The sequence below is a fragment of the Nomascus leucogenys genome, chromosome 22a, assembly GCF_006542625.1.
Source record: "Nomascus leucogenys isolate Asia chromosome 22a, Asia_NLE_v1, whole genome shotgun sequence".
Taxonomy (NCBI): domain Eukaryota; kingdom Metazoa; phylum Chordata; class Mammalia; order Primates; family Hylobatidae; genus Nomascus; species Nomascus leucogenys.
In genome coordinates, this window is record NC_044402.1 from 48994911 (window position 1) to 49021767 (window position 26857).

General features: G+C 39.9%; 1 protein-coding gene across 3 annotated transcripts; it reads right to left on the reverse strand.

Moving 5' to 3' along the window:
* Positions 1 to 6428: 6428 nt before the first annotated feature.
* Positions 6429 to 26297, reverse strand: ZNF184 (zinc finger protein 184). Of its 3 annotated transcripts, none has more exons than XM_003271950.1 (6): positions 26152 to 26297; positions 25467 to 25612; positions 21016 to 21083; positions 13000 to 13126; positions 12541 to 12636; positions 6429 to 8946 (listed from the first exon to the last, which is right to left on the reverse strand). In XM_003271950.1, exons 2-6 carry the CDS (start codon positions 25471 to 25473, stop codon positions 6989 to 6991), a joined length of 2256 nt encoding a protein of 751 aa, XP_003271998.1. In that variant the 5' UTR covers positions 25474 to 25612; positions 26152 to 26297; the 3' UTR covers positions 6429 to 6988. The 3 variants fall into 3 exon arrangements, with proteins under 3 accessions (XP_003271998.1, XP_003271997.1, XP_030659492.1); XM_003271949.2 differs by having other exon boundaries at positions 25908 to 26297; XM_030803632.1 differs by lacking the exons at positions 25467 to 25612; positions 26152 to 26297 and adding an exon at positions 22353 to 22409.
* Positions 26298 to 26857: the final 560 nt, after the last annotated feature.

Genomic DNA, 26857 nt, shown 5'->3' on the forward strand with positions numbered 1-26857 from the left:
TTAAGATCACCATTGACCTTTTCACTGCCAAATCCAATGTCGATTCTGTCTTCATCTTATTAAACCTCTCAGAAGTGTTTTACCTGAATCACTTTTTTCATTCAGCTTCTGGGGTACTACACTCTGCTGATTATGTTACTACCTCACATGCTGCCTACCTCACACATGGATCCTCATCTTTCTGATTTCTGTTTTTTTAGACCTCTTCCTCATACCCCAGACTTGCATATCCAACAATCTTGATATCTCAGCTTGAAGGTCTAATAGGCATCTAAAACACTTTGCTTGGATAGCTGAATCACAATGAAAACGTTGGAAAAGATCTGGAGCAATGGAAACTCTCAAACATGGGTGGTGGGAGTAAAAATTGGTGCAATTCTTTGGCAAAACATTTGTCAATGTCAACTAAAGCTGAACATATATATACCCCTGTGACACAATTTTACTCCTGGGTTTATAACCAACAGAAATGAGTACACATTATATCAAAAGACATGTATAAGAATGTTCTCAATGGCATTATTCATAATTGCCTCCAACTGGAAACAATCCAAATGCCTGTCTGCAATAAAGTGGATAGTGAAAATTCATATAATGGAATATTACAACACCCACAAAAATAAATGGAATATTACAACACCCACAAAAATAAATGAACCACAGCTATTTGCAATAACATGAATAAATCTCACAAACACTAGGTAAAAAATGCTAGACACAAATGTATAGGGTATGATTGCTGTGGTTTGAATGTCTCCTCCAAAACTCAAGTTAAAATTTAATTGCCATTGTGATGGTAATAAGAGATGGGACCTTTACAGGGTGATTAGGTTATTAGGGATCTGCCCTCATGAATGGATTAATGCCATTATTGAGAAAGTGGGTTAGTTAGCATTGGAGTTCTACCCACTTTTTCTGTCTCAAGTGCTCTTGCCCTCCCTTGCCACGTGATGCCTTCTGCCATGGGATGATGCAGTATGGAGGCTCTCACCATATGTTGGATATGTTGGTGCCATGCACTTTGACTTCTCAGCCTCCAGGACCATGAGCCAAATAAACTTATCTTCTTTATAAATTACATAGTCTGTGGTATTCTGTTATAGCAACAAAAAACAGACTAAAACAGAAAATTGGTAAAGGCTATTTGAATGAGGTCCTAGATGGAAATGAGGAGCAAGGTATTGGAAACTGGAGTAAAAGCCATCCTTGTATACAGTTGCAAAGAACTTGGGGGAATTGTGTCTGTGTTCTAGGGCCTTATAAAGTGTAGAACTTAAGAGTGACGAACTGGGATATCTAGTGGAAGAAATATCTAAGCAGCAAAGCATTCAGACTGCAGTGTGGCTGTTTTTAACTGCATACAATGAGATGTGAGAGGAAAGAAATAAAGATGGAATTTATAATTAAAAGAGAATCAGGGTAGAAATATTTGGAAAATGTATAGCCTGGCCATATAAATAATAGAAAAGTATGTTCAGGAGAGAATACTAAGTGTGTGGCTAAGTGACTTTTTACTAACAAGATAAGCATGGATAAAAGGAAAGTGCTATTCATTAAGACAATAGGAGACAGACCATAAAGCATTTCAAAGATCTTCAAGTCTGCCCCTACAATCACAGGCCCAGGACTCTAAAAGGGTAAAATGATTTCACGGGAAAGGCCCAAGGCACCCTCCATGGACTCAGCTCAGAGCTGCCTCAGGTCTGCTCCCAGGGTTCCAGAGCAGCACTCTGTGGCCACCCTAGCCATGGCTCAGGTAGGCCCAGGTATGGCTTGATCCAGAAAGCGCAAGTTGTAGAGCTTCGCAGTGTCCATGTGGTGCTGATGCAGCAGGCATGCACAATGCAATAGCTGTGAAGACCTGGCTTCCTCCACCTAGATTTCAAAGGATGTTGCTGACAGTCTGGGGGCCCAGGCAGAGAATTGTGCAGGGACACAGCCACTGCAGAGAGCCCCTACAACAATGACAAGTTGAAATGTGGGGTCAGAGTTGACACAGAGTCTCCACTAGGGCTGCCTAGTAGAGCATGGAAGTAGGGCCACTCTCAGGACTCCAGAATTGTGGAGGTAACAGCATGCAACACCAGCCTGGGAGAACTACAGATACGAGACTCCAACCCATGACAGCTACTGCATGGACTGAGCCACTGGAGCAGGGTTGCCTGAGGCCTTGGCTGCCCAACCCCAACCCCTAGATGTAGGACAGAGTCAAAGGAGATTATTCTCCCACTTTAGGACTTAATGTTGGCCAGGCACAGTGGCTCACGCCTGTAATCCCAGCATTTCAGGAGGCTGAGGCAGGTGGATCATTTGAGGTCAGGAGTTCAAGACCAGCCTGGCCAACATGGTGAAACCGTCTCTACTAAAAATACAAAAATTAGTTGGGCTGGTGGCAAGTGCCTGTAATCCCAGCTACTCAGGAGACTGAGGCAGGAGATTGCGCCACTGTACTCCCTCAGGTGATAGAGTGAGACTCATCTCAAAAAAAAAACAGCAAGGCGTGGTGTCTCACGCCTGTAATCTCAGCACTTTGGGAGGCCAAGGTGGATGGATCAAGAGGTCAGGAGATCGAGACCATCCTGGCTAACATGGTGGAACCCCGTCTCTATAAAAATACAAAAAATTAGTGGGTGTCTGTAGTCCCAGCTACTCAGGAGGCTGAGGCAGGAGAATGGCGTGAACCCGGGAGGCAGAGCTTGCAGTGAGCGGAGATCACGCCACTGCACTCCAGCCTGGGAGACAAGAGCGAGACTCCGTCTCAAAAAAAAAAAAAAAAAAAGACTTAATGTTTTCCCTGTTGGGTTTTGGAAAATAGGTAACTTGTTTGATTTCACAGGCTCATGAATGAAGAGAATTTGCCTCAGGATTAATCATGCCTTGAGTACAACCCACATCTGATTCAGATGACTCTGGACTTTTGAGTTGGTGCTGGAATGAGTTATGAATTTTGGGGCTACTGGGATGGAATGAATGTATTTTCTACGTGAGAAGAACATGAGTTTTGAGGGTCAGGGGCAAAATGCTATGGTTTGAATGTCTCCTCCAAAATTCATGTTAAAATTTAATTGCCGTTGTGATAGTTTTAAGAGGTGGGACCTTTAAAAGCTGATTAGGTCGGCTGGGCACAGTGACTCATGCCTGTAATCCCAGCACTTTGGGAGGCCGAGGCGGGCAGATCACCTGAGGTCAGGAGTTCAAGGCCAGCCTGGCCAACATGGTGAAACCGCGTCTCTACTATAAATACAAAAATTAGCTGGGCATGGTGGCAGGCGCCTGCAATCCCAGCTACTCGGGAGCCTGAGGCAGGAGAATCGCTTGAACCCAGGAAGCAGAGGCTGCAGTGAGCCAAGATCATACCATTGCACTCCAGCCTGGGAGACAAGAGCGAAACTGTCTCAAAAAAACAAACAAACAAAAAAATAAAATAAAAGCTGATTAGGTCATAAGGGCTTTGCCCTCATGAAGGGATTAATACCATTATCACAGGAGTGACTTAGTTATCATGGATGTCTGGCCCTTTTTTCTGTCTCACACGCTTTCACCCTTTCTCATCATGTGATGTCTTCTGCCATCAGATGATGTAGCACAAAGGCCCTCACCGTATCTAATTGTTGAAATTAATACTCAGGATAATAGTCACCTTTGGGGAAGAAGAAAAAGGCTGTGATTTGAGGGGTGAAATAGCATTACTGGAATGCCAGTAGCGCTCCATTTCTTGACCTAGATGATAATTTTACAGATGTATTCACTTTGCACATTTATATTTTGTGTTCTTTTGTTTCTTTTATTAAGTTAAAAAGTTCCCAAACTGAATTCTGATTCCTCATCCCCTCTGTGAACCTACTACGTACTTGATATTCTCTATCTCAGTACATGGCAATTCCTTTCAAGTTGCTCAGGCCGAAGTCCTTAAAGCCACCCTAACTTCTCTCTCACCTTTATAGCTAACCCATAGGCAAACATTATCTGCTGTACATTCAAAATATAGCCTTAGTCCAACTACTTCCCATCGTTTTGTCAACAATATCTTTGTTTAAGCCACCATTAGATCTTACCTGGACTAGTAGCATTCCAACTAAATTCCCTGCCTGTACTCTTAAACCTTTATAATTTATTCCCTACATTACAGCAAGTGACCCTTTTTAAACAATTCAAATCTGTGCCCAACACTCTCCAATGACTTGCCATCTCATTCTGAATAAAATGCTAAATCCTTACCATAGCCAAGAAAGTCCTGAGGAACTGCACCCCCAGCTCTCTCTCTGACCTCATCTCCTACTCTCACTCATTACAATCCAGCCACTGTTTCTGAAATTGCCAAATGCTCCTATCTCAGGACACTTGTGGCTCCTAGTCCCTCTGCCTGGAATGTTACCCTCTCAGATATCTACCTAGTTCATTCCTTCACTACCTCCAAGTATGTGCTCCAGTGACAAGTCATTAGAAATGCATTTCCTTTTTTTCCCCCCTGTGAACTCAAGAAAGGCATTTCGTAACCATTCTATCTACAATAACACCACTACAACCCATGATGGAAGTGCTGCCCAAGCCCTTCACCCTGCTTTATTATCTATGTTTATCACCCTTGGCATTTTACAACTTTCTTTATAATAGGATGTGAGCTCTGCAACAGAATTTGGCTTTGTCTATTTCTGAACCCCTGCAACTATAATAAATGCAGCCACCTCATAAGCATTGGCTGTGGTTGAATGATTTTTAATGAAGACTTACATGTTTAAGGATGAGTGACTAAGTTATGTGACATTTTCTCTCTTTTCTGCTTCCCTCACATTCATTTAGCAAAAACTACTCAAGTGGTTTAATATTTATAATCTGGCAGACATGGAAAATGCCAATCTAGGACCTAGAGGAAAATGCTTAGTCTCTATATGCCCAATCTTGGACATTGAAACATCCAAATAAATTACACATGAAGGTATTAGAACTTTTTGTTAATAGTAGACAATTCCTTGCCTCATAAAGAACTGGCTGGCTTTACTGATAACTTCCGAGGTCTTTTTATTTCTGGGCAGTTTCTTAGCAAATGTTAAACCTGTAAGGTAAATGGAATCCCTGTGTTATTTTTCTGGATTCATTACAACTTCAAGGAAAAAGTTATAACTTCTGCCAATTCTCCCCTTTAGATTTTAATTTGGGGCCAAGGGTGGTGGCTACACCTGTAATCCCAACACTTTGGGAGGTCAAGGCAGGAGGACTGCCTGAGGCCAGGAGTTGGAGACCAGCCTGGGCAACATAGCCAGACCCCATCTCTACAGAAATTTTAAAAAATTAGTCAGGCATGGTGGCATGCACCTATAGTTCCAGCTACTTGGGAGGCTGGGGCAGCAGCATCCTTTAAGCCCAGTTTGAGGCTGCAGTAAGTTATAATCATGCTACTGCACTCCAGCCTGGGTGACAGAGCAAGACCCTGTCTCTTAAATTAAAAAAAAAAAAAGATTTTAACTTTGCCCTACTCTCTCAGTATGGTAAATATTAAGAAACTAATGTTGGTATTATACTAGATGTTTATGGCATATATGAGGTGTATATTACAATCAAGAAAAAAAGACTAAGAAATGGTTTAAAATAACTTCCTCCCTCTGCTCTTAAAATAGAGTTAAGGAGAAAAAATAGTAAATATGTCACTTAGTTCACCAAAGCATAGTTAGACAGACACGTCTGAGCAAAAGGAGCAACTGTAAATCTACCTGCTTTGGGAAACAGGACTGTGGTCTGGAATAGCTAGTAGAGATGTTTTTGAGAAACACAAAAAGGAGATACAAAAACCAGGATCATGTGAACTTCTGTAATCTCACTGACTGTCAATACAAATACAAGCCAATTTGTCTTTCCAGTGTACACATTAGGAATTTAAGAAAAAACACTGATGCCTGGGTCCTGTCTCCTAAGGCAATTAAATTAGTCTCTGGAGTTGTAGGGCCTTGGCAAGATAATTTTGTAGAGTTCTCCAGGTGTTATGGACTTAATATGTTCTCTCCAAATTTCTAGTTGAAAGCCTAATCTGCAATGTGATGGTATTAGGAGGGGGGCCTTTGGGAGGTGATTAGATCATAAGGGTAGAGCCCTCACCAATGGGATTAGTAGTCTTATAAAGAGATATGAGAGGTTGCTCTGTCTCTGCTTAGCACCATGTAGGAACACAAGAAGAAGACAGGTGTCTGCAAACGGAAATGGGCCTTCATTTGACACCGGATCTGCTAGCACCTTGATCTTGGACTTCCTAGCTTCTTCCAGCTTTAAACAAATTTCTATTGTTTAAGATACCTAGTCTATTGTAATTTAACACAACAGCACAAATTAAGACACTAGGTAACTCCAATATGCAACCAGGGTAAAATAACATCAGTTTAAGTTGTAGAAGCGGAACTCTGTAATTGTGGTAAACTCCTAGAATATTAAAAACAGACTAGAAGAAGAATAATAGTAAGTTTTAATATTCTTACTGAGTTAGGCTATTATATGCAATTGAATTGTTAATTTGAGGGTATTTTATGATTCTTTTTATTAGGAACCAGTTACCTAAACAATGTAAATGCATTAGAGCAGGAGCATACTAGATCCCCAATCTAGTTATGAAGCACAAATTCTACTGGTGAAACATGCATAAACATACACATTCTAGATGCAACACAGCAAAATGCTGATGTATAGTAAACCCATTCAAGAAAATATTGTAAATATACAAAACTGATTATAAAACTCCAAACTACCTTTGAAATAATCTACTCCAAATCCTTCATTCCATAAAGGAAACTAAAGCTTAAAACAGTAGAGTTTTCTAATGTCACAAAGTGGCTTAATAACAATTGGATTAGTTCAGCCCAATGTACTTTCCATTCCATAACATGATAGTGAAAATTGAAAAGATTTCAAGGTAGTTTCTAAATCCACTCTGATTCTTCAGTACTTAACAAAAGGACAAACCAAAGTAAATATATCCCCTAAATTTATGATGTTCCTAGAATTGTCATATGCCAGGATGCAGTCTCTGATGTTTGTTGAGAGCAGAGCGATATCTGAAGGATTTTCCACAATCATTACATCCAAAAGGCTTCTCTCCTGAATGAATTCTCTGGTGCTGAATGAGATATGTGCTCTGGCTAAAAGTCTTTCTGCATTCATTACAGTTATAAGGTTTCTCTCCAGTATGAGTATTCTGATGTTCAGTCAGATGAGTGCTCCGGCTAAAGGCTTTGTCACATTCATTGCACTTATATGGCTTCTCCCCAGTGTGAATCCGTTGATGCTGAGTTAGATGGGAGCTCTGGCTAAAGGTCTTTTCACATTTGTTACACTGGTAGGGTTTTTCTTCTGTGTGAGTTTTTTGATGTTGAGCAAGAGATGAACAATGTCGAAAGGCTTTACCACAGTCAGCACACTCATAAGGCTTGGCTCCTGTATGAATTCTCTTATGCTGTGTAAGGTGTATGTTCTGGTTGAATGCTCTCCCACACTCATTACACTTGTAAGGTCGTTCTCCAGTATGGATCTTCCTATGCTGAATAAGGGATGAACCATAACTGAAGGTTTTCCCACATTCATGACACTGATAGGGTTTCTCTCCAGTATGAATTCTTTCATGCTTAGCAAGAGACGAACTCCGAATAAAAGCTTTCCCACATTCTTTACATTCATAAGCTTTCTCTTGAGTATGAGTTTTCTGATGCTGATTAAGGTTTGAGAGATAACTGAAAGCCTTTCCACATTCACTGCATTCAAAGGGCTTTTCTCTCGTGTGAATTCTCCTATGTTGGGTAAGGGATGAGCAGTAACTGAAGGCCTTTCCACATTCATTGCATTTGTAAGGTTTTTCTCCAGTATGAATTTTCAGGTGTTGAGCAAGGGATGACCAGTAACTAAAAGATTTTCCACATTCTGCACAATCATAGGGTTTCTCCCCAGTATGTGTTTTTTGATGCTGAGTGAGGTTTGAGTGCTGGCTGAAGGCTTTCCCACATTCATTGCATTCGTATGGTTTTTCACCAGTATGAATCATATGATGACGGATAAAAGTTGAGGGCCCATTGAAGGCCTTTCCACATTCATTACATTTATAGGTTTTTTCTCCAGTATGAATTTTTTGATGTTGAGTAAGGTGTGTGCTCCTGGTGAAGGTTTTATCACATTCATCACATTTAAAAGGTTTTTCTCCTGTATGAATTTTCTGATGTTCCATAAAGTGGCCTCTCTGGCTAAAGGCTTTTCCACACTCATTACAAGTATATGGCTTCTCGCCAGTATGAATTCTCTGATGCTGAACAAGATGGGTCCTCTGACTAAAGGCTTTCCCACATTCATCACATTTATATGGTTTTTCTCCAGTATGAATTCTTTGATGCTGAGTAAGAGATGGACCCTCAATGAAGCCTTTTCCACACTGATCACATTTATATGGTTTATCTCCAGTATGAATTCTTTGATGGTTTATAAGGTTTTCACTCCGGCTGAAGGCTTTTTCACATTCATTACATTTGTAGGGTTTTTCTCCGGTATGTGTTCTCTGATGGCGAATAAGAGCTGAACAATAACTAAAGGCTTTCCCACATTCATTGCACTTACAAGATTTCTCCTTTTTAACTGGGTTTGAATTCTGTTTGATGCTTCTTTTAGTAGAGGTCTCTTCTGGACATGGTTCTTGTGTTACAAGGTTTGCACTCACATTGACGCTTTTCCCAAATTCATTATTTACAGGGCCTTTTTCCCTACTGGGTATTGTCTTTTCGGTTACCTTTATTTCCTTTGGCAGTGTCTGTTGGTTTGCCTGCTGCCTCTCTAAACTGCCTTCATATTCCCAACTTTCTAGCAAGTTGGAACTCCAAGAATCATCTCTTTTGTGTTTTTCCACTGTTACCTCTGGAGATAGCTCTTCTTCAGAAATGTCAGGCTCTGGGGCTGACACACTATTTTCAAGTCTTGTCTCCCAGTCTAAAAGAAAAAGAAAATTCCAGTGTTCTCTGAATAGAGAAAAAATAAACTGCTATTGTGGGAATAATATAATGATACAAAAAAATAAATCCCTCAGAAAATTCTAATGGTTTTCAAATATATAGCCATATTATTTGGGGAGACAGCTGGAAGGAGCTAAGGAGAATTATAAATAAAATACGAAAGTGGCAAAAGAATGTCTAATTCAATTTCATAGATAATCTCCAAGAACCAGTAAGGAAATACATTTAAGGTAATAGTTGATTAAAAAGATGACAACAGAGATGGCTAAGAGTAGACAGAGATGAACTGAATCTGAAGGGGGCAGTTTGAATTGGGATTCCTTGCTAATAAACAACAAAACAAAAAATCCAAGAACCATGATTTAAAGACAGAACAAACACGAAAGATTTATTAGCTAAGACCCCATGTGTTTTAGCCTGGAACACTGAATAAATAATCACGTCATTGCTAGATATGGGAAGAGTTGTAAATAGTTGAGAAATAATTTAGCAGGGAGAAACTAACAAGTTCAAGTCTAGGCATTTTGAGAATTAAGAAAAGAAATGGAGAGCTGGACTATAGTAGTGTTTGTGGAAGTGAAAGATGCCAACATCAGAATAACGAGGATGTTCAAATGTAGGATGGAAAGTATCAGCTCAAAAAAGGAAGGACAAGAATAGCTAAAGCCTTAGAAATACATGTGAAAAAGAGCAGAGGCAGAGGGAAGATCCTTGAGAATAGTCAGGGTAACAGAATTAATAAAATATACTAATGAAAGAAAGCAGTTTATCAGCAAACACACAAAACAACAGAAGAAACACAACCAGGAAAGTACATAATCAGGAAGTAAACTGTTGCCCAAAACAAGAGGGATGACAACTAAAAGAAGCAGCGTAGTCAATGCTGGCAATATCCTTAAAGAACAAAGGCTGCGTTTAAAACAGTTTCTTCAGTTTCAATGGTATCAGGAGTTTACAGCAGACCCCAGAGGATCCTGAATCTTTCCCATATTGCAAGCCCAGTCACCATCACTACCACTACCACTATCACTGCAAGCACGAGCAGTGGGGCAGACCCCAGAGCTGCTTAGCATCCCCTCCACACCTGGCACTACGGGTAATAGCACAGCATGTATTAGTGTAGGCAGCCTCATAGCAATAGAATTTCTACAGGAGAGACAAGATCAATACAATACAGGGTTTGGAAACAGCCGATTGTTCAAGAAATAAATATGTTTTCATCAACAGAAATGACACCAGGGAAGATATGTTTGCACAGCAGGTAGCCATAAAGAATACCTCTGGAAGTACCTCACAATGAAAGATATGGAGACCATGGAGTCTGATGCTGTTAAAGAACAGTTCATGGAAGTGGCAGATCTCCAACCTGGGTTGAAGTTCCACCCAAAGGCAACATGAAACAGACCATGGCCAATGTTATCTATGTTGTCATGTCCTCTAATCAATAACCAACAGAATTACTAGAATATAAGGGGCAGGGCAAAAAATGAAGGGATGGAGAAAGTTCCTAAAGACCAGATTGAAAAATACCATCCCTATTGCAGAAAGCAATTCTCTCTTTACTACACACAAAGTCTACAGACATTGACTATAGTATTCTGACATCCCATGCGTGGAGAAGTAATCGAGGGTGTTGACAACCAGTGGACAAGAAAACAAGGTAGACCAGTGAGACAGATATATATCAGGGTTATAGATCATGATTCTGAGGGTCAAGATCATCAAGACAGCTCCGAGAAGATGGCAATAGAGAGGATGAGGGAAATCATGTAGACTAGGCCCAGGGCTAGTGGCCAACTCAATGTAGGTACTGTCACAATATCACTAGCTGTAGAGATATCTACAAAACTATACATCATTTTTATAAAGACAAAAGCAGCCAACTCACCAGCTAAGAATAAATCCATTCTAGATGCTGATAAAGATAGAATTGAGGGCTGATTTACCAAGACTATCATTATCAGGTCAAATTCCAGCAATAAAAAGTAACCAAAAGAAGGGAGCTAAATATCTCAAGTGCTTGCCTTCTGTTCACTGACCAGGTAACTGGAACTATATAAATTATCTATACAACACGGGTGTGGGGGTTATTATTTTTGCCTAAATAAATCTTTTTGGTAAAAAGTATTTTTTGAAAAGCCTAAGTTTTTCAATATACATTTAAATGGTTTAAAATGGTTTTCTATCTGGTCAAGTAAAACTTCATTTTTAGTTTGTAATAAAACTTGACAACTTGCTTTTTCCAAAAGTTAACTAACCATAAGTCCCAGTTATTAAAGTTCTTCCTTTTTTTTAAATTAAGCTTTCTAAAGTATGTTCCATGAAACCATTCTAAGAGAAACATTTTACAGATGTGATATGAAAAAAAAGTATTCATGATTGGAGGTAGGGCAGAGGTTGGGGGGATGTTACATTCTATGCAACCCTGTTGAACATTCGTAACACCTAACTGCCTATTTGCAAAAAAAATCTCTGAGTGGTACTCCAGTTAGAAACTTGCTAAAGTTTGAACATGGCATACATTTTTCCCCCATAAAGAAGAACCTCACCTACATCCCTTTAACTCTAGAGACATATCCCTTACCTAGAATGACTAGGTTTGTTTGTTTTTCCAGGGTCACATCCTTAGGTTACTTCATGCAGTTTGGAAACTGATGATTTAGAAGAAAGTTATTCATAATTTCAAAAACCATATGATAAAGTGATAAAATCAGAAGCTAGCTAGATGCAGTGGCTCACACCTGTAATTGCAGCACTTTGAGAGGCTAAGGCGGGTAGATCACTTGAGCCCAGGAGTTCAAGACCAGCCTAGGCAACATGGCGAAACCCTGTCTCCACTAAAAATACAAAAATTAGCCAGGCATGGTGGAGTGCACCTGTAGTTCTAGCTACTCGGGAGGCTAAGGTGGAAGGATTGCTTGAGCCTGGGAGGCAGAAGCTGCAGAGAGCCAAGATTACGCCACTGCACTACAGCCTGGGCAACAGAGTGAGACTTTGTCTCAAAAAAAGAAAAAAAAAAGTCAGAAGCTATACATGTTACTAGGTAAGAATTAGGTGATAAAGAAATGAAGCCTGCAGGTATAGAACTCATTTTTATCGAGTTTGCTTGGGAAAGAAAAGAGAAACTGAATGGTGGCCATAAAGATTCGTATTGTGGAGTAAATCTATTTGGAAATACAGGTTATGTATTTCTATTCAAAAGTACTAGGAATGGAGCCCGTAGATCCAAAATGAAAAATTGTAAGGACTGAAAAGTATGGTGATAATTATGAGATCATGGTCCTAAAGGAAGTAGAAAGAGATGTAATTCAGAGTCCAGTTCGAGAGGTGGATTTCATAAAAAGGTAGGAAGGACATCTCCTCAAAAAGGGGCACAACATAGAATATATATTGCAACAATCAGTGACATAACAAAGCATAAAGAAAGTCCAGAAAACGGATGTTTTCCCATTTCTCCACAGGAAATACTTTAAAGGGAAGAAAGTACATCTACACTTCCGACATAAAATCCTCTCCTATCAGGCTGACAGTCGGAGTTAATGATATTCATCTGCTGGCATCCATGACTTACCTGCACAGGTACCTACTGGAATGCTTGGCTCCATGATCCATGGCTCTGTCCCTTGCTCTAACTGGGAAATCACATCAGGTTTAGAAACTTGGAGTCCTGTTCATTAGGGGAAAAAAAAAAGAAACCTGCAGTAAGGGAAAAGTACCATATCAGAATTCAATTACCACTTTGTCTTTAGAAGAAATGATATGTAGTAAAAACCTGATGGGAGTGGATAGCATATCAAGCTTTAGTGTTACCAGTTCCCAGACATGGTGGGAGTATAATTTGGGAACTGATCGGGGTTCAGGAAAATTATTATTTTGTCCCTCTGCTTGCTAGGATGGTAGAAACCTTTTCAAAACCTTTAGAAATTTAGAAATTGTTGGTTACTAAACTTAAAGGCAAACTCCCCTGAGCACAAGAGAGAACCCTCCCCCTGCACACCCCTTGATATTAACTCAGAGAAGTTATCCTTACCTATAGAGACCAGGTGTGTATAATTTTCCAATGTCACATCCCTGAACAAATCTCTCTGGCCAGGGTCCAGCTGTTTCCATTCTTCCTGGGTAAAGTCTACTATCACATCCTTGAAAGTCACCGATTCCTGAAATACCAAACATATTTCTGCTTAGCCATAAGCATTTACTTAGGAAAGGGGTAAAGTTAGCAATACTGACAGAAGTAAGGCAGTCTATAGGATGTCTGCAAAGTGATCTTGACATTTTCTCCTTTATAAAATAAATGTAAAAACAGTGCCTCATCCATTGGGTTATTGTAAGAATTAAATAAAACATTCCATGTGAAATGCTTAATTTAACGCCTGGCACATAATAAGTGCTCAGTCAATATGGCCATTCATCATCATTACCATCATCATCTCTGTGTTCCAAGATATGTTAAGTATTAATGGTTTAACTATTATCATCAATAATTTTTACTACCTACAATGTGCAAAAGCACCCAAAGGTTTTTTGAAAAAGAGAGGTGGAAAGACTTGCCCTAATACATTTCAAAAGATAAAGTAATTTAAAAATGGCCAAGTCTGGAATAAAACAAAATGAAATAAAATAGAAAATCCAGAAACAGATTCATATTTATAAGAGTTAAAAGGCATTCAGCAGCTTTCAAATTGGTTAAAAGTTAATTTGTTAAATTAAAAGTTAAAAGTGAAATTAGTTAAGATGGATTAGTCACTAAAGCATGCCATAACAAACGACCGTCTATGAACAAAAAATTAAGGTGCGATCCTTACTTCACAACACACACAAAAATTCCTGCCAACCTAAAGATGGAATTTTAAAGAAAAAGTCAAAATAAAATAGAATAAAAAACAGGAAAATATTTGTATAAGCTTGAAATCTGGAAGGCAAAATTTACACGATGGAGAGAGAGATTGATAGATATAACCACATAACAATGTAAAACATCTATAAGATATCATAAACAAAACACAATTTAACTAAAAAGCTTCTGCACAGTAAAAAAAAAAAAAAAAAAAACAATCTACAGAGTTCAAGACAACCTGTAGAAGGGGCAAAAATATCTGCAAACTATTCATCTCACAAGGGACTAATATCCAGAATATACTCAAATCAACAGCAAAAAAATAAATAATACCATTAAAAAGTGGGTGAAATATCTGAATAAGCATTTCTCAAAAGAAGACAAATAAACACCCAAATATATGAAAAAATGCTCAACATCACTAAATGCAAATCAAAACCATAATGAGATATCATCTCACCCCAGTTAGTCAAAAAGACAAAAAAAAAAAATAACAAATGCTGGCAAGGATACACCACTGGTGGGAATGTAAATTAGTACAATCATGATGGAAAACAGTTTGGCACTGTCTTGAAAAAACTAAATATGGAACTACCATATGATCCAGCAATCCCACTAATGGGTATTTATCCAAAGTGAAGGAAATCAGTATACCAAAGAGACACATGCATCCCCATGTTTGCTACGGCTTTATTGACAACAGCTAAGATATAGAATCAGCCTAAATGCCCATCAACAGACGAATGGATAAAGAAAATGTGGTATATATACACAATGGAATACCATTCAGCCATTTAAAAAAAGAACAAAATCTTGTCATTAGTGGTAACATGGATGTACCTGCAGGACATTATGTTAAGTCAAATATGCCAGGCACAGAAAGATAAATATCGCGTGTTCTCGTTCACATTTAGGAGCAAACAAAAACAAAATGAGCTCATAGAAAGTAGAATTGTGCTTACTAGAGGCTGGGAAGGGTAGAGAGGAGGGAAGGCTAGGGAAAGACTGGCTAATAGTTACAAAGTTACAGGTAGATGGAAGGAATAAGTTCCAGTGTCTATTGCACTATAGCATGAATATGGTTAACAATAATTTAGTGTGTAACTACAAGAAAGTAGAAGAGAGGATTCGGAATATTCACAACACAAAGAAGTGATAAATGTTCAAGGTGATGGATATGCTAATTATCCTGATTTTATCATTACACATTGTATTCACGTACCAAAATATCACTTTGTATCCCATGGATACGTACAATTATTACATGTCAACTAAAAGTTAAGGGGAAAAAAAAAAGATCAACTATCCATAACAATAGCAACAATAAAGGCCAATAACCCAAATAGGCAAGTCACCGAGGAAAATGTGAAACCATGAAAAGATGCTCCCCTCCCCTAAAAATATAGTTAAACAGTAAAATATCAGACTGGGTAACACTGCTGAAGTGCTCATGTGTACTATGGTGGAAACAGAACCCAAATGCAGTCTATCTGGGGGGCAATCTGACAAGATCTATCAAAACTTTAATGGATATACCATTTAATCTGGTCTTCCTACTTCTAGGAATTTATTCTTCAGAAACACTTCTAGGTACAAAGACCTATGTACAATTGCCAATTCAACATCATTTGTGTGGAAGGAAAAAAAATCAAACTTTTATGTCCATTAATAGGTTAGTGGTTAAAAAATATATAGTACACCCATACTAAAACACTTTATATAGATAGTTATCAAATGAGGTATACCTATATGTACTCATTAGAAAATATGTACACAGAAGGACAGGCATGGTGGCTCACACCTGCAATCTCAACACTTCGGGAGGCCGAGGTGGGAGGATTGCTTGAGCCCAAGAGTTCAAGACCAGCCTGTGCAACATAGTGAGACCTCGTTGGCACTAAAGATAAAAACAGAAATAAGCTGGGCATGGTGGCATGCACCTGTAGTCCCAGCTCCTCAGGAAGCTGAGGTGAGAGGATTGCTTCCACCCAGAAGTTCAAGGTTGCAGTGACCTATGATCATACCACTGCACTCTAGGGTATAATCCTACTTTTCTTTTTATGAATAGGAAGAAAGTTTATATGTAAATGAACAGAAAAAAATCTGAAAGAATACTCAACCAAATACTATTGGTGGGACTGGGTAGTGGGAACTATAGGCAATGGAGGAAACTTCCTGTTTTTTTTATTGCTATGTATTTAAAACTAAGTGAGAGAGCAATAACTTTGTTTAAAAAATACAAATATATTAAATCATTAGGACTTTTCCCTCTAACCATGACAAAGCAACTGGACTAGCTCTTCCAATATAAATAAAACTGAACAATATATCTGAAACGGTGTTTTCATATTTTGAACAGCAGGCAGGACAGAAGTGATACGGAGAGAAGGAAAACACTAACATGAGCCCCAGAATCCCCTTAACTTTTGGCCTGAGGCACTGTCCAGACTGCAGAACAGGGAGGCAGAGCTCTAGCAAAGCAGTGGTCTTACTGAGCTGAGGAGACAAAGTTGAAAGTTCAGAACTACTGAGGCAGGGAATCTACAGGATAGATACTGGAGAGGAGGGAGCTGCAGAGAAAAGGAACACCACAAATCTGGTGTAAATACAATCTCCATGGGCAATGCAAAGTTACCAACATGACGCAACTGAATAGAGTTGAGAAGTTATGTGCACAGTCGGCTCCCACAAACAGTTCCAGGACACTTTAGGAGCAGGGCAAGTCTAGACTATGAGGAAAGAGTATAAGCAGCAGGTCTGGTTGGCTCATTCCTTGCTAAATTCCAGGAATGCCTGGATCCTTGGTTCTGACCCTTGAGCAAGCTCTGAAAACTAAACTTTTGAACACTTCCATGGTCACTAATTATCGACATAATTCTGTGTGCCTAGTCACTGATTAATGATGTTATTCTGTGTGCCCAGTGCACTGGGACAAGATGTACCAAACTGTCAACATCGTTTAAAGAAACATGGAAATGTATGAGTGTACCAGGTGCCGAGTGTGGGGTCTATACTATAGCTGGTCATATGGCAGGTAAACGCCAATGTGATCAGCAACCTTTATGAATTCGGACTCCAAGATTCAAGCAGGATTCCCTGGGTAGACATTTCTCATGTTTCTGTGGCTCACAGTAACAGAGAAAGTGCATCTGTATGATCATCACAGAAGGAGGACTCAGAAGCCTGTACCTGATTTCTCTGGACTCTGCTCACGAATACCCTTTTCCTTCTGATCCTCTTTTGTATGCTTTGCTGTAATATTTGTTAGCCGTGATTTATGCTACTGAGTCATATGAATCATTCCAACAAATCACTGAACTGAAGCATGGTCGTGGGTCCCTGAAACACAGCCCTAGAGTAAGCTTACACTAGATCAGCCCTAACAATGCTTACAGTTTAAAATACAAATGTCAATAGGATCAAGCTGTGGCCAAGATGGAATTAACAATAATTGGATTTACTCTCCTACATGAAATAAAAAATACATTCCAGACAAAATGAAACAAAAGTTTCCAACACACTGAACCTCAGGTAACAAAGAAAAGTGATCCCTGAGAATCAGGAAACAAATGAGGTGAGCTCTACAATTGCTCTAGCTTACTGCCTTGAGAGTTTCCAAACACTGGTGTAGGGAGGTGGAACCTAGGAGGAGCCCAGCAGATTTCTGGAACTCAAGAGATAGAGCTGAGAGTTTGGGAAAATCAAGGTGACTAGAGTTCACAGGACACAGTACTGGAGAGGAGAGAGCTACACAAAGAGAGAAGCAAGGAAAACTGCAGAGGTTCCCTCTAGAGCATTCAGAAAAGTACCAATCTGTGCATGGGTGTGATGAGACTATCTGGGGCCAGTGAAAGAATCATCTAAAAGGAGTCAAGGGACCAGTACCAGCACTCAAAAAGGGTTGGAAATACATCAGCCAAAATGGAAAACTTCATAATTCATGAGGCATTGGGTAGAATACTCAGAATGGTCCTGCCTCTATGGTCAGGAATAGATAGGCTGAGACTAAATGCTGTTCTGGGCCCACTTAACAAATCTTAAAAGGCCTGAAAGAAACACTGTTTCCAGTAACTTAACTGCATCCCAGAATAAGGTTCAAGAATTTTTTTTTTTTTTTGAGATGGAGTTTTGCTCTGTTGCCCAGGCTGGAGTGCAGTGGCGTGATCTCGGCTCACTGCAAGCTCCGCCTCCCAGGTTCACGCCATTCTGCTGCCTCAGCCTCCCGAGTAGCTGGGACCACAGGTGCCCACCACCACACCCAGCTAATTTTTTTGTGTTTTTAGTAGAGACAGGGTTTCACTGTGTTAGCCAGGATGGTCTCGATCTCCTGACCTTGTGATCCACCCGCCTCGGCCTCCCAACGTGCTGGGATTATAGGCGTGAGCCACCGAACCCAGCCAAGAATATTTTATATGAATATAAAAATATTCAGAACCCAATAAGGTAAAATTCAGTGTGTGGCATCCAATCAAAGATTATCAGGCGGCTGGGCACGGTGGTTCATGCCTGTAATCCCAGCACTTTGGGAGGCCGAGGCAGGAGGATCATGAGGTCAGGAGTTTGAGACCAGCCTGACCAACATGGCAAAACACCGTCTCTACTAAAAATACAAAAAAATTAGCCAGGCGTGGTGGTGCGTAATCCCAGCTACTCAGGAGGCTGAGGCAGGAGAGCTGCTTGAACCCAGGAGGCAGAGGTTGCAGTGAGCTGAGATTGTGCCACTGCACTCCGGCCTGGGTGACAGAGTGAGACTCCGTCTCAAAAAAAAAAAAAAAAAATTATCAGGCAATGCACAGAAGCAGGAAAATATAACCCATAATAAGGAGAAAAGTCAATCAATTGAAACCAACCCAGAAGAGATGTTAGAGTTAACAGACAAGAACATCAAAAGTTTTTATGACTGTATTCCATATGTTCAAAATGTTAGGCAAAGATATGAAAGACATTTAAAAAAAAAAAAACCTAAATGGAACTTCTTAGAGCTGAAAATGAGAATGTTTTGAGATTTAAAAAAATTTACCAGGTAGTATTAACAGAAGAGTAAGCTTTGAAGAAGAGATATTAGTAACTTCAAAGACACAGAAATCAAAGCTATTCAAAATAAAAGAAAAAAATAATTTTAAAAAAAGAGCCTTGGGGAGCTCTAGGAGAACTTTAAGTGGCCTGCTTTATGTGTGATTGGAGTACCAGGGCAGGAGGTGAAAGATGAGAGGTGACCAGAAAACATTTTTGGGGAAATAACAGCTGATTATTTTCCAAACTTGATTATAACCACAAAAGAATTGCACCAAAATACATCATTATCAAATAGTTTAAACTCAGTGATAGAAAAAAATCTTACAAGTAATCTGAGGAAAAAAGACACACAAATACAAAAAAACAAAGATAAAAACAACAGTAACGTTTTCGTTAGAAACAACAGACACTGCAGCAACATCAAATACTGAAAAGAAGAAATCTGTCACACTAGAATTAATAAACAAAGGCAAAATAAAGACTTCTTTAGACATAGAAACCTGAAAGTATTATTCACAGCAGACCTACACTACAAGAAATGTTAAAGGAAGTCATTCAACGAGATTAAAAAAAAAAAAAAACAGATGAAAATATGGTTTGACACCAAGGTTTCTCAACCTTGGCGCTATTGATATTTTGGACCAGATGATTCTTTTAGATAAGTGTGGGGGCCTGTCCTGTGTATGAAGACATCACTGGTCTCAACCTACTGGATGCTAATAGTACTCCCTACCAAGTCATGACAATCAAAAAAGTCCCCTAACACTCAAATGTTGCTCCTTGGGGAGCAAAATCACTCACAATAGTGAACCACTGATTTATAAAAACAAATAAAGAATACTGAAAATGATCATTACACAATGAGCATTATAATAACTATACACAATTATTTTCTTATTACTTAAATCTCTTTCAAAGATAATTGGCTGCTTAAAGAAAATAACAACAAAGTATTATGGGATTTATAACATATGTAACAAGTAAAATATATGGCAACAATAGCATAAAAACTGCGGTGGGGGGAATGGAAATACACTATTCTAAGTAAAATGGAATATCACTTGAAAGTAAATGGTGATTAAAACAAATATGAATCCCTAAAGCAACAAGTAAAATAGCAAAGAGTTATGGCTAATAAGCTAATGAAGGAGATAAAATAGAATCATAAGCATATTCAATCCAAAAAAGGTAAGAATAGAAGGAAAAAAAGAAAAAATACAAATAGAAAACAAACAGCAAGGTAAAAGACTTATCCATATCAAAAGTCACATTATATTTAAATGTAACACATTACATGTAAGATCATATTGAATACAAATGGTCCAAACACCCCAAGAAGCAGAGATTTCCAGATTGGATTAAAAAAGCAAAACCTGGCCGGGCGCAGTGGCTCATGCCTGTAATCCCAGCACTATGGGAGGCCGAGGTGGGCAGATCACGAGGTCAGGACATTGAGACCATCCTGGCTAACATGGTGAAACCCCGTCTCTACTAAAAATACAAAAAAATTAGCTGGGTTTGGTGGCGAGCGCCGGTAGTCCTAGCTACTGGGGAGGCTGAGGCAGGATAATGGCATGAACCCAGGAGGCGGAGCTTGCAGTGAGCCGAGATCGCCCCACTGCACTCCAGGCTGGGCGACAGAGCAAGACTCTGTCTCAAAAAAAAAAAAAAAAAAGAAAGAAAAGACAAACCCGGCAGGACGCAGTGGCTCATGCCTGTAATCCCAGCACTTCGGGAGGGCGAGGCGGGCAGATCACGAAGTCAGGAGATCGAGACCATCCTGGCTAACACGGTGAAACCCTGTCTCTACTAAAAATACAAAAAACTTAGCTGGGTGTGGTGGCAGGTGCCTGTAGTCCTAGCTACTCGGGAGGCTGAGGCAGGAGAATGGCGTGAACCCGGGAGGCAGAGTTTGCAGTGAGCCAAGATTGCGCCACTGCACTCCAGCCTGGGTGACAGAGCGAGACTCCATCTCAAAAAAAAAAAAAAAAAAAAAAGATACTAAGCAAGTGGTAAGTAATGAATGTATTAGTTAAAGCTGGAGAGACACAGCTAGGAATGCGGTTACTAGACAGATAGATAAAAGCCCAGAATGAACTGCCAACACTGATTTTTTGATAAATAGAAAAAAAACAAAAAAAACACAATCACCCTCTAAAGAATAAAATGGCATTTCAAGAAACCACATCTTACCTGAAAACTGGCTGATGAGAGTAGATTATGTCCCCCTTGGAGAAGGGTGGAGTCTGGAGAGGACAGATCTAGGGGAAGAAGCAGGAGCCATATGACTTCTGTTCAATTTAGCTATTCCCAGCAATCCATAAATTCCGTTTACTCTTCTATTTGAAAATAACGGAAACTATGCCATTTCCTTTGTATTTTAGAATGCAAAAAAAGTTACAAGATAACTGGGGCCCTGGTACCCTCCTCAGTAGGCTCAGGAGGTAAAGCATTCCTTTATGATTCAGTTTTGTACCTAGACAGTTAGAAGTCATATGTATTATATGACTCAATCTATGTTCCTCATTAAATGAGGCAAACTATTTCTGCTGCCTTTTCTCTGCTACATATAAAATATGAAGAAATAATCCAATTACTTTCCAAAAGTCTTCATAGGCCCTTTGAAAACTTTGCTATTAATGCAAATTAAATATCACAATGACATATGCTACTTACTCTACCCACCCAACAGAATGTCTTAAATTAAACAGACATGGTCAATACTAATTGCTGGCAAGAATATAAAGCAATTAGAACTTTTTAGATTGGTATATGGTATAAATTTATCAACCACTTATGAAAACTGGTAGTTTATACTAAGCTAAACATATGACTATCCTATGACTCAGCAATTCCACTCCCGTCCTTACATCCATAGAAATGCTTATGTCCACCAAATACTTGTACAAGGATCTTCACTGCAGATTTATTCATAATCTCTCAGAACTGGAAACAACCCAAATGCCTTTCAACAGAACACAGCATAAACAACCATGGTATTTTCATACAATGGATTATTCCAAAATATAAGAAAGAGCCACTAACATAATTAACAACATGGATGCATCTCTTAAACATAATGTTGAGCAAAATAAGCCAGACACAAAATAATGCATACTGTATGACTATATTAAGTTTAAAAACCAACCAAACTGATCTATGGTAATGAAAGTTAGAATAGTACTTCTGGAGGGATAACTGACTGGGCAGACACACAAGATACTTCTGGGGCATTAGAAACATTCCATATCTTGGTTATACTAGTTTATACATACACGAAAATTTGAAAAGCTATATACTGTACAGTATTTGTGCACTTTACTGTATATAACTTATACCTTAATAAACAACAACAAAAAAAACTTTGCTCTTGGGGGAATCCATTCAGAGTACTGGTTGACAGGAAAGCCTGATTCTCAAAATGACTCGTCTGGTAATTAATTATGTATAATTATGCAAGTCCCTTGTCTCCTTTAGGCTTCAATTTCCTCATCTTTAAAAGACTAGAGGCAAATGTCTGACAAACACACCTTTCAAAATCCTCTTGAAGAGGAGATAGTGGTGAGGAAAACCAAACTAGGTACACCTGTTTCCACAAAGAAGTAAGACAAGAAGAATTTTCTCCTCTTAGAAATTTAATGTAGGCAGAAAGACTAGCGAGGGAAGATGTCTCTGGATATAAAATTTGAATGACACTGGCCGGGCACAGTGGCTCACGCCTGTAATCCCAGCACTTTGGGAGGCTGAGGCAGGTGGATCACAAGGTCAGGAGTTCGCAACCAGCCTGACCAACATGGTGAAACCTCGTCTCTACTAAAAATACAAAAATTAACCAGGCGTGGTGGCGTGTGCCTGTAATCCCAGCTACTCAGAAGGCTGTGGCAGGAAAACTGCTTGAACCCGGGAGGGGGAGATTGCAGTGAGCCGAAATTACGCCACAGCACTCCAGCCTGGGTGATAGAGCGAGACAGCATCTCAAAAACAAAAAAAAAAATTTGAATGAGACATGAGGTATGAAATAGACTAGCAATGCTGTAAGAGATGCTTGGTAAAAACTAAGAAAAAACAATCAAAACGGGTAAGGGTCAAGATGGATATTTATGACCACACATAAATTCATGAGATAGTGACAATAAGCCAAGTGAATGTACACCTGAAAAAAAGAAGGGAAACTCAATATTTTAGGCATTAACCAAGGCTTGTTGGGCTGGAAGACATAAGACCTTAAAACTATATAACTTAAAAAAAAAAAAATCAACTAAGGGACTAAACATAAAGACAGTAGGGAACATGAAGAATAAAAAGAAAAGCTAAACAATCAAATGGACAGAACCCAAGTAATTTCAGGGAATCAAAATTGCACCACTAAGGTACAAGGGCAATCTCTTTGGGATACCACCATTAGGGTAGGTCAGTGCCAGCTGATTTTAGTTCCAAGATTCAAATTCCAGAGAGAGCTAACTGCCCTAGTGTGGGTTTCATGACCAAGCCCTGTTTAAAAGAGAGCTGGGTAAAATTTACACAAAATGATCTGATATAAAGAGACAGACTAAGAGATGGATTATTGTACGTGATGCAATAATCCTGAGTGTGAAACCTGATGGAAACTGCAGATAAATCAAAAGAAAGAAAGAAAGAAAAAACAAAAGTAGCACCATGCTGGCAACAGTATGCCATGGACAGCTTAGGCAGGTGGGGGTAATGAATAACACGGAGAAAAGCAGTTTCAACTGTTTGGCTAAGTATGTAAGTTTCATTTTGTAAAAAATGTATTAATCAAGAAATTCTTAATTTATATTAATGGTGCCATGCCTCAGAAAGTAGAGGAAGCAATAAAGGGAACTATTATGCTCAACTTCATCTTGACCAGTAAAGAAAAACTGTTTTGTAACAGAAGTCTTAAGAAAAAAATGAAGATGTTATCTTGGAAGTTCTTAACAGTGAAAGAAAATGTTCTACATGCACAGACAGGTACCTAAGACTTTAGGAAAACAGAATCAAGAGAAATGTCTCAGGTAAGATACTTTTTATTCCAAGTAACAGCAACCAACAGAACCAAAAACAGCAACAGTTACAGAAACCAACTGTGTGCCTGGCACATAGTAAATGCTCAGTATGTGCTACATAAGTTATGATTACAAGGAACAGAGGCTCAGTAAAGTTAATCCTAATGATAAAATTGTGAGAAATCCCCAAAATAAAGAAAAAACAAAGGCTTTTAATGAAACTACTTTGGCTGATTTAATTCTGAGAAACTTAGAATATATATATAAAAAAATCCACTGTAAAAAATACTTGAAGTACAAAAAATTGAAGAGAAGTATGGACCAAACCTACATTATTCACATGAATAATGTGAATAATGTTAAGACTTCTAATGATATTATTTTTAACAAATGCAAAAAAAGGACTGCATGATAATAGTTAGGTTAAACCAAACTTGATTGCACAGCCATACCTAAAGAATGTAAAGACAACACCAATGCAGAGGGAACTCTATAGGGACATGTCATAATCCTCTGTCCTCACCCTGACCTGTTCAATGACATGTAGGAAGAAACAGAAGGAATATTTATCAAATCTGCTAGTGACATTAAGTTAGAAAGGACAGTTAAGGCACTGAATAACTAAATTAGGATTCACAATCATTCTGAAAGCCTAAAACATGTGACCAAAAAATTGAACAATCATAAATGTAAGTCATGACATTAAGGATAATAATAATTCCATTACACAAAAATGGTGTAAATCTAGATCACTGCAGTTTATGTAAAAAAGATCTAAAGTTTACAGTACATCATTGATAGTTTTTAAAGCAAATGTGATCTGATGCCAAACAGCAGAAGTATAATCCGAGTCAAAGGAAGTAGTACATTATTCTTTCAGGTACTTTTCAAAGCACATCCAAAGAACTATGTTTACCATTAGGCACTGCATTTTAAGAAAAATGCTGACAAGCAGGAGAGTTTTCACAGAAGAGGTCTAGATACTTACACAGACCAATCAAAAGAAGTGAGGCTATATTGCTTAGAAAAGAATTTATGAGGAGGAGTTGTAACAGCTGAATTCACGTATCTTAAGGGCAGCAGTGTGAAAGAAAGAACAGACAGCTTCCTTTTCTTTGGAGGACTAAGAACTAAGATCAACACAAAAGTTACAGGGACAAGTACATCGGTTTAATATAAGAAACTAAAAAAGAAAGCCAACAAGGGAATAGTCTGCACCCAAAATGGCGAGTTTAATGCCACACTAGTTCGGGCATAGGGTTGACAGACAGCCATCTGCCAAGGAGATTTCAAAACTGACTCCCTCATTGAAGGGATATATTACCAAGATGTCTTCTGACTTCAAGATTATAATTTTAATATTTAATATTCAGAAGTCATGTGAGGATCACAGATATTCTGAATGATTATGTCTTTTCATTCCCCAATGGAATGAAAGAAAAAAATAAACTCCTCTCCCAAGTATCTCTTTATAAAAAAGAATCTCTCCCTACAATGTAATTCGGTTTCTTTGCTAATCCCTAAGCATACCGTTCCTTCCTTCCAAATCTCTTGCTCTGATCTCAAGTATTTGATCCTCCAGTCATGACTGTTCTCAAGCGTCCATCACCCCGCTCTCCCCCAAGTCGACCCCACTACCTTCCATCTCAGGAACTCATCCCGTTCCTCTGGAACTTGAACACCAGGGTTCGCCAGGCAGCGTTCCTTCAGCTGGTACCTCGGTCTGGGACTCAAATGTCTAGCTCCCCTTGCAGGGAGCCTGCAACACGCTGAGGTTGTCTACCCTAAAAGACACAGGATGGCGTCAGCAGCGTACGTCACACAATCACACATCAGAGTCTTGCAAAGTGACCAAGAGGTGCTACACAAGAGAAGTGCCCCAAGAGAGCACTAGAGAGGTGTGTGGCACTCCGATGAACAAAACAGAGTGGAGATCGGGTATGCGGGTTCTGCCTCAGATCCAAAAAACCCTTGGTGCCCACCCTAGAATCTGGCCGGGGCATTCACAGACCAGGTGTGTTCCCTCTGTGCACACTTGTGACTCACACCCCTGCGAGCTCGGATAACACGAAGACACACCTGTTGCAGAGCGTTAAAGCTGGAAGGTGGACAAGCAGGGCGGGGCCCGGCACCCGACTTCCCCTTAGGCCAGAACAAAAGAACAAAGCCCACCGAGGGATCCGGGCGGGACCGCCCCGCACAGAAGGAGGCGAGGTGCGCCGCCTTCGAGGACTCCCCAGCTTTCTCCCGCAGAGGCCTCTAAGCGCGAAACCAGAACGGTGACGTCACGGGTCCGGAGGGCTGGCTGTTGCCATGGTGATACCTGAGCTCCCCTCCCCCTATAGCGATCCACACACTCGGATCCCGGGTCCGGAAGCGCATTGACCGCCACCAGACCTAACGCAGGGAGCCGAAGCAACTGGACTTCCAGAGCGCCAACCTCTTTCCACGCCTACAACCGGCTTCAACGGTCACTTCCGGTCGTTACGACAGAGCCCCGCCCCGCACGCCGGCGCCGGGCGGGCACACTGGACCAGCGTTCCCAGAACACTCCGCGAAGATGTTCCTGAACTTCATTTCCCAGAGGCTTTAGCTAACGTGTACGTTCGCCCTGCGCTGGGCCACACATTTTCGCCGCCAGTCATTTGCTCCTGACTGTTTCAGGTATGCGTGTGCATTGTAAACTTGTCTGACTGAACTGATTATAAGAAATACACGTCTACTGACCGGGCGCAGTGGCTCACGTCTGTAATCTCAGCACTTTGGGAGGCCGAGGTGGGTGGATCACTATATCAGAAGTTCGAGACTCAGCCTGGCCAATATGGTGACACCCCGTCTCTATTAAAAATACAAAAATTAGCCGGGCGTGGTGGCGCGCGCCTGTAGCTACTCGGGAGGCTGAGGCAGAAGAATCGCTTGAATCCGGGAGGAAGAGGTTGCAGTCAGCCGAGATCGCGCCACTGCACTCCAGCCTGGGCGGCGGAGAGAGACTCCGTCTCAAAAAAAACAAAACAAAACAAAACAAAAAG

Bases quoted from the DNA above. Each gene is read 5' to 3' on its own strand.
- ZNF184 (XM_003271950.1), bottom strand. The intron at 13,127-21,015 runs GTAAGATGTGGT...TTGGTATTTCAG, and splicing joins TCTCATCAGCCAGTTTTCAG to GAATCGGTGACTTTCAAGGA. The intron at 8,947-12,540 runs GTAAGTCATGGA...TTTTTCTTTTAG, and splicing joins TCCAGTAGGTACCTGTGCAG to ACTGGGAGACAAGACTTGAA.